The 13,314-nt window shown below is 40.7% G+C and overlaps 1 protein-coding gene and 1 pseudogene across 1 annotated transcript in view; both read left to right on the top strand.

Annotated features, from left to right (window-relative positions):
- The window catches only part of LOC102771128, a 3,415-nt pseudogene extending 1,378 nt beyond the window's left edge, over positions 1-2,037 (top strand).
- A 3,631-nt stretch (positions 2,038-5,668) lies between these two features.
- DNTTIP2 (deoxynucleotidyltransferase, terminal, interacting protein 2) overlaps positions 5,669-13,314 on the top strand; it is a 16,191-nt gene continuing 8,545 nt past the window's right edge. Inside the window, exons 1-3 of the mRNA XM_006758199.2 lie at positions 5,669-5,800; positions 6,691-8,297; positions 9,742-9,880. Coding sequence (XP_006758262.1) covers positions 5,729-5,800; positions 6,691-8,297; positions 9,742-9,880 — 1,818 coding nt within the window. The 5' untranslated portion in view covers positions 5,669-5,728. The remainder of the gene's footprint in view (positions 5,801-6,690; positions 8,298-9,741; positions 9,881-13,314) is intronic.

Raw genomic sequence — 13,314 nt, 5'->3', positions numbered from 1 at the left:
CTGAACCGGATGTTCGACAGAATTTGGGGGCAGGCCAACACCACCCTGAAGCGGTTGCTACTGGACTTCGCCTCCAAGAGGAAACAAACCGAGCTTCGCAATGGCATCATTAGAAACGACAGCCTGTGGGATAAACTGATCTTCCGCAAAATACAGTCCAACCTGGGAGGGAAGGTCCGGCTGATGATCACCGGGGCTGCGCCCGTGTCAGACACGGTGCTGACGTTCATGAGAGCGGCGCTGGGCTGTCATTTCTACGAAGGCTATGGGCAGACTGAGGGCACAGCCTGCTGCTCAATGACCATTCCCGGAGAGTGGACCGCAGGCCATGTTGGTGCCCCACTGCCTTGCAATCTGATCAAACTCGTCGATGTGAAAGAGATGAACTACCTGTCTGCCAACGGCGAGGGCGAGGTGTGTGTGAAAGGCTCAAATGTATTTCAAGGCTACCTGAAGGACCCGGTGAAGACAGCGGAAGCTCTGGACAAAGGGGGCTGGTTGCACACAGGGGACATCGGGAAATGGTTACCGAATGGGGCCTTGAAGATCATCGACAGGAAGAAGCATATATTTAAACTGGCACAAGGAGAATACATAGCACCCGAAAAGATCGAGACTATCTACGTACAGAGCGAACCCGTTGCTCAGGTGTTCGTCCATGGAGACAGCTTGAAGGCATTTCTCGTAGCGATCGTGGTCCCGGACGTGGAGACGCTGGGGCTCTGGGCGGGGAATCGAGGCCTGGTGGGATCCTTCGAGGAGCTGTGTCGCAGCAAGGATGTCAAGAAAGCCATCCTAGAGGATTTGGTGAGGCTGGGGAAGGACTCTGGCCTGAAGCCATTCGAGCAGGTCAAAGGCATCGCTCTCCACCCTGAACCGTTCTCTATCGAAAACGGCCTTCTGACCCCGACAATGAAGGCAAAAAGACCACAACTTCAGAATTATTTCAAGTCACAGATAGAGGAACTTTATTCCACCACCAAAGTTTAAGCGAGGAGGAACGGTCAGAAGAAACCACACACCTCCACGATCTTCTTCTCCTGGTGGCTTTCACATTGGCGATTTGACTACACGAGCATAGGGAAGGGCACCCTTTGTTTGACTTGGGCATTGGGCTCTTGTCATAGGAATATTAGAGGAAGCGGGACTCTGCCTTGCAGTCACCTCGCATGGCAGATCATGTACCCATGTGGTGATAGACCATTTCCAAAACCAGCCTTCACAATAGTCAAGGGGAACTATACATGTGCTAAATTATTCGTGACTTCCTTCGTTCAGAAGGCGGATGTGGAACTTCTGTCTCCCTGTTTTTCTAACCAAGGGACTAGGACTTGCTATTTCTGAATGTCTGCTGCTTGCTGCAAACTCTGTGGTCATTGGCCGCTCGGAAGAATACCTGCACTGGAAGGAAACCGTTCCTTATGAACAACAGACCCGGCTGGAGAATGTCACAAGTGGACTAGAGATTTTTTTTTTATTCCTGTTAGCTCCGCTTCCCCACCCCTGACACATGCTCAGGTCCCCTTGGAGGAAGGCTTCTGAAACGCCTGCTCTTCCCCCCGCTTTCCCTTATTGTTCCTTTTGGAGCCAAAGTTTCCCAGGAAAGTGCAGAACAGACCGACTCAGGGCAGTAAAGATACTGAGTCCCAGACACGGGCCCACTCCCAGGGTGAATGGATTCTGGTGCCCACGAAGCAGAGTGCTCTCAGGGCCTCCTCTCCAGACTCTCCCTCCCTCTGTCCCCGGGGTTATGAGAAAATCTGCCTTACACTTGACAGTGAAGACAAGCATGTCAAGAAAGAATCACCTGGCAAGACCATGCTCAACTGTGAAGCCTAAGTAACTGTCCACTTTATCTCCACTGATCATCCTTCTGTTTGTGATGGCCAGTGGGCTTTTAATGTGGTTTTCATATCAGAAGTTCACATTGTGATTAACTGGCTTTTCCCCAGAATAAACTCTCAGGCAAGGCGTGTCTACGAGGCTTTAAGGAAGTGCACAGACGTGGGTACTAATGGAAATGGATGGTAATAAACTTGCTCTCCTACCATCATGTTTCCTGGCTCCTGTGAAATGTTTCCGCAAGCCAAATTCTCAGGGATGGAAGTCTGAACACTCATTTCCTGGGAGTCACTCCTCCCAGGATTTCTTTAAGTTAATTTGCTAATTGCACTTACCGAAAGCCTTTGCCACGTGTGACTGGAGTAAGTTGTCATTATGGGTGTGAGTACACGTCGCACAGCACAGGGGGTTGTACTCAAGTCGTCTTCATAGCCTAATCCGTGTGTGAGTCCTTCACTGCACAAAAAGTCAATCACTTGTCACATTGGGGTTTTTGAGTGTTTGCTTTACGTAAGTGTTGGCTATTTCTATGTTTTATAAGCCAAAACAGAATTTCCAAAAACAATGAAGGAAACAAAAATAAATATTTCTGCATTTAAAAAAGAAAGAAGGACGGCTCATGCACTAAAACTCTCATCTTTTGGTTAATGCCTAAAATTCCAGAGCCAATCCTTAATTTAAGGGTTTAATTTGTAAAATATAGATTATCAGACTATCAAGGTAGAGTTTCTCTTTGGGACTGAGTAATAACTACTATATTTTTAAAAATATATTTTACTGATTTTTTTTACAGAGAGGAAGGGAGAGGGATAAAAAGTTAGAAACATCGAGGAGAGAGAAACATCGATCAGCTGCCTCCTGCACACACCCCCTACTAGGGATGTGCCCACAAACAAGGTACATGCCCTTGACCGGAATCGAACCTGGGACCCTTCAGTCAGCAGGCCGACACTCTATCCACTAAGCCAAACCCGTTAGGGCATAACTACTATATTTTTATACTGCACTTATCTAAAAGTGAGAATACTGTATTTGTTCCAAATCCACTTTGGGTAAAGAGGGTAGGCAGAGAAAGCAGAAATAGGGAAACAGGACACACCTGGTAAGTACACATAAAACAAACACAGAACCTACTGATGGTAGGCTAGCTCAATTTCCTCAGATTACGAATATGTACTGACATTTTAATTTTGGTATTTGTTTTTTGACCTTTTTAGATTATAATGTTTGGGATTTTGTCTGTTTTACTTTAAGGGGCCATGCTTGCAAGTGAATATTACAAATTAATTTTCAAATACTCTCCTAATTACCTAAACCTACTCCTGTGATCTTAATTTCTATTTTTATGTATTTGCTCATGTTAACGTAAAAACATTCAAACCTGTAAAGAATTTCTGTGAGTGTTTTAAACCAAACTGTCGACAATGGCTGGGAAGCAGAATCTCAATGGATCGGGAAAATGCTCTGGAGAATGGCAGTTTTACACCTTGTTTTATACATTACAATCAAAGGAAGAGATGTAAGTGGATTACATGAAATCCCTTGGTGATAGATTAGGAAGGTGGTAAAAAGCAAAGGCGAGGGCGGGGGACCTCTAGGATTGGATAAAAAGTAAAATGATAGACACATACTTCTTTTACTTAGGTGGGTATAGTATAGTTAACAGTCAACAATTAACAACAATAATGAAGAAATTTATAGTCTCAAGTCCTGGTGCCCAGGCATATTTGGTTGTGCCCTGAGGGGGGTCCTGAAAAAGGGAAGTTATAAATTACTCTGACATTTCACAGGTATGTTATCTAAGATACAAAAGGACAATAGGCTCAGTTTCCTCTTCTGTTTTTACTGCTTACATAGTCTCACTGCTACTTGGCTCAATCAAAATTCCTTCTTTTTGCTCCTCACCACATTCCCCACAAGAACCAATCTAAACTTTTCCCATTCTTGAGCAGATGAATGTTCTTATATAAAAAATTGGCGTTATCAATCCAAAATCCCCTTCTCTTTGCTTCTCAACACTTTAATTTCCCTGCATTCACATTCTCCTCTCTGCTTCAAATATTAGTTCTCCCCTCCTGCATCAAAGGAAGGAGTATTCTTCTGTGGCTTCTGCGCCCTCCATCTCTATTTTTTTTATTCCATTCTTCATTTGGGATTAGGCTTGTCAGCAAATAACAGAAAATCACCAAATAACACTGGCTTCAAAAAAGACAAGTGTTTTTCTCAGGTGAAACAGATCTAGAAGTAGTCTAAGACTGATATGGCAGCTCCACCCATTGTCTGGGACCCATGCTTTTTTCTTTCTCGTGCCTCTGCCATCACTAAAGTGGCACAAACCTGCTGCTTGCAAACCAGATAGCACACACTACTTTTCACGGTGTAAAATGAAGTTAAAGAAGGCAAGGGAAGACCTCGCCGGTTTGGCTCAGTGGATGGAGCGTCAGCCCACAGATTGAAGGGTCCCGGGTTCCATTCCGGTCAAGGGCAAGTACCTTGGTTGCAGGTTCTCCTGCCCTAGTCAGGGTGCATGCAGGAGGCAACCAGCTGATGTGTTTTTGTGTTTCTCATTGATGTTTCTGTCTCTCCCTCTCCCTTCCACTCTCTAAAAATCAATGGAAGAATATCCTCAGGTGAGGATTAACCAACCAAACAAACAAAAAAACAAGAAAGAAAAGAAAAGAAAAGGAGAAAAGAAAAGAAAGAAGGCAGAAGGGAAGACATCCTCTCTTTTAAGATGTCCCTTAAGTGGCCGAAACCGGTTTGGCAGACAACAGGGGGTGAGGGTGAGGGCAGAACTGGAGGGATGAGGGGGACAATGAGGGGATAAGGATACATTTGTAATACCTTAATAAAAAAATACATAATAAAAAGATAATCTAAAAAAAAGATGTCCCTTAAGAACTACACAACATTCAATTTATATGTAATTGCCCAAAATTTAGCCACATCTGGCTGCAAGGGAAACAATGAAAGGAGCTATGTAGCTGAGTGGCAGTGTGCCACTGAAAAAATTTGTGTTTTGTAAAGGGAAAGGGGGAAGGTTTTGTTATAAAAGAGGTAGAAAAGAATACATTTAGTGAGGCACTCATCCTTTTTCACTTCCAACAATATCCATCTTCTTCTTCAATCCCTTTCCATTCCCCTCAAACATTCTAGCTCCCCACCCTTCATCCTAAAATAAATCCAAAAGCTTCTATTGTCTCTCTTCCCTTCACTGCAAGAAATTTTTTATCACTCTCCTCACAATTTCTTTAACATTTCTTCTTTTCTGCTTATTCCCAATCCCTAGTCACCATCTCACCTTTAGGTCATATACCTGCCTAACTAGTCTGAGTTCCTGGGAAATGTAACATAAACATCTTTACCCCAACCAATTCTTTAAATGTTATTTTATTTATATTTAACTTCACAAATAATACAAGAGTGATTGTTTTTTTAAGAAAGTATACGTAAAGAGACATATGTACTACTACTTGTAATACCTTAAACAATAAAAAACAAAAAACAAGTAAGCAAAATTTTAAAAAAAAAAGTATACGTAACGCAAACGTCTCTTTCGGCCACATCCCAGGCTACGTTAAAACCTTTAGAATTTGCCGAACCAGTGAAAGAATGGATGGAGGAGGGGAAACGGGAACGCATGTCTCCGTCACTGCGAGTGTCACCGCCCTACAAAGTGGGGCAAAAGGATGGTGCCGGAGTGAAAGCTAAACCCCATGCCCTCGGGGGATCCCAGGGAATCGCCGGAACTCGGCCGGTGGGCGGAGGTAGGGAAGAGGTTCTCGCGAGATCCGGAATTCTCGCGGGAACCGCGAGCGAGGCCCTTCTCTGACGCACTTCCGTGGCTCCGGAACCGACACGGACCAGGTGGCTGCCAGCCGGTGCGATGGTGGTCACCAGGTCGGCGCGGCCTCGGGCCGACATCCAAGCTACGTCGCCTGAAAGCTCCAAGCAGAAGGTAGGAAATAGCGAGGCTCTCTCCTTTCTGCTCGCCGCTTCGCAGAGTGGCGCCCGGGGAGGGGGCGGGGGGCGGCGGCCCTGATGCTGGAGCATCGGGACTAGCCTGCCGCGCGTGGCTGCGTCCCGGCAGCCGCTGAGCCTGTCACTTCCTCTGTTGTCTCTAAGGCGGTCCTTAGTGTGGGACCGAGAGATTAGTTAACTTGCTTTGGGTAATTCAGCTCAAACCTTTTAACTTTACTGTTAACACAGTACTAAGGATTTGTTTTGGCCACCAAGAGTGAGCTAATTGAGCGGGTGTGGAGTGAAGGGCGCCTTTTCTCATGGGGAGGCTGGCGGAGACCCCACAGCACCTCCTTTTGGCGTGGGGAGGTCGGCAGTGATGCCGCCTGGCGGCTCTCGGTGGTGCTAGTTGTCGCTCCCTCTGATTCTGGGAGGAAGGAAAACGAACGTTAATTCTCTTACGTAGGTAAAGGTAGGGCAGCGACCAGTTCTATTGGTGTGTGTTCCTAAACCTATCTTTGCTCGGAGTTCATAGTCTCCTTATTCCCTTTCCCCCATATGTTTCGGAATATAGGTCCACCTAGAATATTTGACATTTTTAGATATAGGAATATTTTCTTTTCAGTTATTATCATTATTACTTTGCTCTCTAAAGACAGAGTCAAGGACTTGGGTGAGGCGAATGAAGCAGGGCCCTGCAAATGCAGGGACAGATACAGTATATAAGTTTTTAAAATAATGGATGGTGGTGTTGGGTTTTGTGTTCATCTAGTTTACTGAGTTATTTTTAATGCTGTCTTAAAATTTGCTCCTGAGGGTAGTGCCTCACTCACCTTGCCCATGTCCTAGCCCTCCCTAAATTAACAGTGTGCATTCTCTGGCTTACAGAATTCTGCTGAAAGAATTCAAGCGAATCCAAAAGGCAGGAAGGAATCTTCATCTGATGACTCAAGAACTGCTGAATCACAGGGCAATAGGAAACAAAGTCCAATCCCTAAAACTCCTAAAACTGGGACAAGAAAGAGCAGAACTAGAGCCTCATTATCAGAAATGAACAAACCAGCTACTGATGGAGAGACCTCTGAAGCAGATTCAAATTGTTGTTCTGTATCTGAGCCCCCAGATTCCATTTTAAGAATAACTAGGAGAAGGCAAATCTTAGTTCCATGCACCCCAGTGTCCAGTGTTAGGAAAAGGCTGAAAATAACTTCAATAAGTGAGTCTCATACTGAAGAAGAAGCCTCTGAAGCAGAATCGCATGTTTCAGGTATTTCTAGAATTGTGCCTTCTACAAGAACCAGAAGTAAGGCTAAATCCCTAACAGATCCAAGCCAAGAATTACATTCGGAAGCTATTTCTGATGCTGAGTCATCATGCTCAGAAATTTCTACATTTTCTGGAATTGCAACTAGAACAACGAGGAGTATGGAGAGGAAATTACAGGCACAAACAGAGAAGAAAGAGACTAAAATTATACCAGGAAATGAAAAGCAAATGATAAACTCATCTATGAATTCAGATACTAGACAAACTTCTTGTTTACAAGCCAGATCTCTTTCTCAGATAAATAAACCAAATATCTCTAATGAAATCTGTAATAATTTTGATAATGATTCTTTCCATGGAAAGTCTGGAAAAAAACCAACAGTGCAAAAATGCCAACGTCTTAATAAAAAAAAGGAAAAACAGGCTAATGTTGCACCTCTCAAAGAAATAACAAAGCAGAATTGTAAGAGTTTAGATGAAGAAGCTGAAGGAATGATAGATAAGGAGAAAGAAATTAATGAGAAAAATTCTGAGTTGAAGAGTTTTCCTGAACTTCAGGACACTGGCCTTCAGCAGTTAATTTCAGAGAGGCATTCAACCCCCCAAAATAACAAAACTACATCAAAGCCCTCAAGTCTGAACTCTGAGGCTATAATGAAATCATTAGCTCAAACATTTGCAGTTGTGGAAATAGACAGATGGACTGAAGAGAGAAAGAGCACCATAAAAAGAAGTGACTTCACATCTAGTGATGGTGGTGGTAGTGATGAAGAAGAGTGCACAATTATAGCTGATAGTGAAGACATGAATGAAGAAGGAGATGTAGATTTTGAGTGTGATACCAAACTGTACAAGTCTGAGCTCAACACATCTCAGGATGATTCTGTTTTATTACTTCTCAGCAGTGATGAAAGCCAGCAGTCTGAAAACAGTGAGATTGAAGAGGACACTATGTGTTTTGTTGAAAATAGTGTTCAAAGGGAGTCATTACATGGAGATTCAGAAAATAAGTTATCTGACAATGCATTGTTTGTAATTGACACAACTCCTGGATTAAGTGCTGATAAAAATTTTTACTTGGATGAGGAAGACAAGGTAAGTGAGGTTGCCACTGAGGAAGAAAGAGAAGAGGAGGAGGATGAAAAAAGTGAAGAACCATCAGACCAAGATGAAAATGAAGATGAGTTTAGTGATGAAGACGACTTACTAAATAGCACAAAGTCTAAACTGTAAGTCTTGCCTTTATTTAAAATAAGTTTTTGATACATATTTCAAGTGGTTAATTTACATTAAAATATTAAGAAGCCAGGGAATTGAGGAAATTATTGCCTCGAGTTCAATATGGAAGAGCTCTTTTATCCAGCATTTCCTTCATCTCTCTGGATGCCTATGTTAATCATATTTTTCCCAACAGTGATAGCTAAAAGTGCTTCTTTTGGTGATATATTAAAAATCATCTGTTAGTATTTTCCTGCATGATTGTTAATAGCAATATAAAAGGGAAGAAAATAATTTATTTTTTACTATATGTTGATTGTAGAGAAGTTGAAAAATAAAAGCCATCTATCAACCACTGAAAGGCATTAATGTTTAGGGCTACTTCTTTAGTTTCTTTTTCTCTGCTTTAAATTTGTTTTCCCCAAGTACAGGCCCTGGTAGCAGTGTATCCACAAAATACAGGCATCCTTATAAGGAATTACATATTAATGGATGCCTAGTGAAATCAGTCTGAGGATAGACTCAGGCATTTTTATTTCTTAAAAGCCATGGTCCTCTGTAGTAGTATAATTACAATCTACAGTCAGGGTTGAGAATTTCAAGACACTGCAATAGAATGATTTCACTTTCCACTAAAGGTTGATTATCAAAACTTTTAGCTGCTCAGTTTATATGAATAATTAGGAAAGAAAGTGACTGTAAGTCCAAATATACTTGCTTATAAAAAGGACCTTTCAGTAATATAAAGTAGAAATTCTCATTACATTAATATAGTAGGACCCCTAGGCCAACAGCAGAAGAGTCTAATTTCTTAGGTCTGGGGAAAGAAATTTTTTAAAAGTTCCTGTGGGAAATATGGATGCTCATCTGTTTAAAACTTCCTTGGTTTAGCGGCACTACCAAATGCCTTTGGTTACCCAGAATATTCTAAGTTTGGATAACTTGGAAATTCAGAGTAGAATAGCCTGTCTTTCTCATTGGTTTTATTTTTAATTTTTATCAGAGTTACTATCTTCCTGTATTAACTCATTGGTTTTAGAGATGAAAGTTTGTACGTTTATTGATTCATTATCTATATATGAAGTTGAGCCAAATTGCCAGAGGCAACTCATCTTCTTTTCTGTAATTCTTTTCTTTATAAAAATCCTGTTAAGATTATCAATCATTATATTATATGGCCTTAATCCTCTTAAAGAAAATCTGAGGAATAAATTTGCATGTGCTACCAAAAAACTTTTGTTTAATTCATTATTCATCCCTGAATTTTTTCCTTAATGTCTTGTACTAGATTATATATTTGTTCAGTTTTTCAAAATTTCATTCTAAAGATAAGGATTTGTTTTGGTCATTCACAGTAAAGGGGGAGAAAAGGGGAAAAAAGAAATTTTGAAATAGTCTCAATTGTTTCCATTTTGATTTAATTACTTGATCTTTAAGTGATCATTTCTCTTTCAGTCTGAAGTTGACAAGCAGCACCATAGACCCTGGTCTGAATATCAAGCAATTGGGTGGTTTGTATATAAATTTTAATGCAGACAAACTACAATCAAACAAGAAAACCCTAACACAGATCAAGGAGAAAAAGAAAAATGAGGTAAGTTACATAGAACTAGCCAATTACTTCTAGAACTGATTAGTCCTTGATAAGAGACCAATTTTCCTACAGTGAAATCATATCAAGCCTGCTGTGCTCCTTTTTTCTTTCCAGAATAATCGTCACTCTTTTTTATGAAGTCCTAGCTGCAAAGGATGACTCTCTCTTGACCCACCAGTTATGACCCCAGGGGGAGTTGTATTTTCTTCTCTTTTCTTGCTATACTTTTAGTTCTTAACTGTTCTGGACTGTGATGAGAATCTGAAGGCTGTGAGTGCCTGCCTCCCTCACTAGGAAAAGACTTAAAATTGTACATTTAATTTCAGAAGAAAATTATAGGGTAGATAATCTCATCCAAATCCTCAGCTTTAGCCGTCCCCTTGCATAGCTTCACATTTGTATTTTCTAGCCTTGTGCATCTTCAGGTCTTTCTTCAAGACTTTAAATCCAGGTGTCTGTAGTCTGTTCTTTATATGTGCTCAGGCACTTGACCTCACTAATTGCCCTAATTCTCTATTCTCTGCCTGAACAAAAGAAGCTCCTTCTTTTGTATTCTCTATCATGGTTAATGATGCCAAAATCTTTCCATTTTGCAATCAAAAAGCCTAGGCTACAAGGCTTCTTACATACTTTCTACTCTGTTTCCTCCTTTCACCCCACTGTCACTGGCTCATGTAGGCCTTTAGACTACCACAATAGCCTTCTTACTCATTGTTCTTCAAGCTATTCTCCATACTCTTGCTAGATTTCCTAAAAACATAAATCTGAGCATTATACTCTGTTAAAGTCTTTCAGTGGTTCCTCAGAGCTTTTAATGTGCCTTTATTCCTCCAACTCTATTCACTTGCTGCGTTCTTACCATCGAAGACTGCTAGTTACCTAACATACCTTAATCTTTCCCAGGCTAATACAGAGATAGATCACTGTCTTTGAGAAAAATTCTTTGATCCTAGTGCTTCCCCTAACCTCCTCTGTGCTTCTGCAACATCCAGTATCGATCGGATCCATTATTAATCGTTATTTTATTATTTTAATCATTATATGATTATTATTTTATTGTCTTTTATATTTATATTCCTAAATCAGGATTTCTCAACCTCAGCAATATTTGCATTTTGGAATGGATAATTCTTTGTTGTGGGAGAGTGTCTGCGCATTATAGGATATTTAGCAGCAGACTTGGCCTCTACCCGCTATATGCGAATAGCATCACACCCCACACCATATACACACACATTCACAAACACCAAAAATGTCGTCAGACATTGCCAGTGGCTCCCAATGGAGAACCACTGTCTTAAACCCTAGTATGGTACTTGACACACAACAACTTCTTAATAATTTGTTAAATGGCTTGCTCTCTTTTCTGAGTGATAGGAATGTCTAGACTGCTACTGTACTACCCAGAAACTTCTAAGCCTAAACCTGAATTGGGTATGTCTGAATTGATAATGTCAGATGTTATTGACCAAATTAATATATGCATATTTCCTATGAACTAATTTGAGGACAAAGGAGTAGTCTTTTTTAGATCTTGCACTAGGGGAAATTACTAATTACCCTAAGGCTTCTTTTAGTCACATAAATGGTATTTATTATAATATTTAATCATCCTAGGCAAAAAGACAAAAAATGCAGAAGTAATTTAGGAAAGATTAACAGATTTGACTGACTACACAAAATTTTAAAACTTAGGTAGTTAAAAACACCTTAAAGACAAGTAAAGGACTACATTCATATCACTAAGAATCAAAGTACATTTCTACAAATTAATAACACAGTCCTAATTTAAAATGAAAAAAAACCCACAAACAAAACAAAAACAAAAAACTGCAAACATTCCCACAGAAGAGGACTTGATGTGTAAAGATGATCAACAGCAAATGAAAATAGCCAAGAGACACCACTGACAACATACAAGAAGATAATACTCAGTGTTGGTGACAAAATAGAGATAAGGGCCCTGATTAATTGTTGGTAGGAGTTTATACTATTTGAATGCAAGCAATTTAGCATGACCTGTAAAATTTTTAAATAACACATTTTGGAATTTGTTTTACAAAAGTAATCACAAGTGTGCAGAGGTGGTGTTTATAATGATTAATGGGAAAATGTTTAATAGAAACTGTTAAAACTAAATGTCAGAAGGAAACCTGTGGTGTGTATCAGCTATTAATAAAATTGTTGATCTATGTATAAATTGACATTTAAAGATCATCCGAGATACACTGAGTTGCAAAAAGCAGATTTGTCTAGATAGGATGATCTCATTAGTATAATATGTTGTTGAGTCAAAATCTGTATCATGTACTTAATAGTCTAGCCTGTCTCCTCAGATTACAAGCTGTTATACCAACATCAGAAGAACTTAATAAAAACCTGTCAGGTTTTCTTCAGGGATTTCAAGAGCCATTGTGGCATTGTTCCCATTGTCTTTATTTTCCAGTTGTTTGGTGCAGGTGGCTGGTTGCACAGCAATAAGTACAAGTGGACACAATGTAAATCCAATGTGTGCAAATTCAGATTAGTAAAAGAAAGTTGAACTGATCGATTTCATAGATTTCCTAAAAAAATTCTTCAATTTGCTTTCTAAAACATTTTTATAACAATAAAAGCATAATATGCTAATTAACTGGACATCCTTCCGGATGACCTTCTGGATGAAGCCGGGGCTGCAAGGGAAGTCCGGATCCCAGGTACCTGCCAGCGGTCTGAGGGAAGTCTGGGTCCTGAGTTCCAGAGGGAAGCCAGTGACGGCAGCCAGGGGAAGGAAGGCAGGCCTACTCTTGCACAAATTTCGTGCATTAGGCCCCTAGTTGTAATATATTTTACAAATTTAAAGATAGGTACAACTTTGCAGTAGTATGTGCATAAAGAAGGTTAATATAGCCCAGCCAGTGTGGCTCAGTGGTTGAGCATTGACCTATGCACCAGGAGGTCACCAGTTTAGTTTCCTGGTCAGGACATATGGTTATGTTGCAGGCTCTATCCCCGGGGGGTGTTGGGGGGGGAGGAGTGCAGGAGGCAGCTGATGTTGATATTTCTCTCCCTTCGATGTTTGTATCTCTCTCCCCCCTTCCTCTCTAAAATCAATGAAAACTTTTGTTTTAAAAGGTGAATATATTTAGAGTAGTCTTCAGTCTTTTTTTTAAATTAAATCTTATTGTTCAGATTATTATATTTGTTCCTCTTTTTTTCCCCCCATAACTCCCCTCCTCCCAGTTCCCACCCCACCCTCCGCCCTCACTCCCCACCCACTGTCCTCATCCATAGGTGCACAATTTTTGTCCATTCTCTTCCCGCATCCCCCACACCCCTCCCCCCCCCCAAGAATAGTCAGTCCATTCCCTTTCTATGTCCCTGATTCTATTATAATCATCAGTTCATTCTGTTCATCAGATTATTTATTACCTTGATTCTTAGATTCATTTTTT

The sequence above is a fragment of the Myotis davidii genome, unplaced genomic scaffold, assembly GCF_000327345.1.
Source record: "Myotis davidii unplaced genomic scaffold, ASM32734v1 scaffold674, whole genome shotgun sequence".
Taxonomy (NCBI): domain Eukaryota; kingdom Metazoa; phylum Chordata; class Mammalia; order Chiroptera; family Vespertilionidae; genus Myotis; species Myotis davidii.
This window is presented reverse-complemented; position numbering and strand designations above follow the sequence as displayed.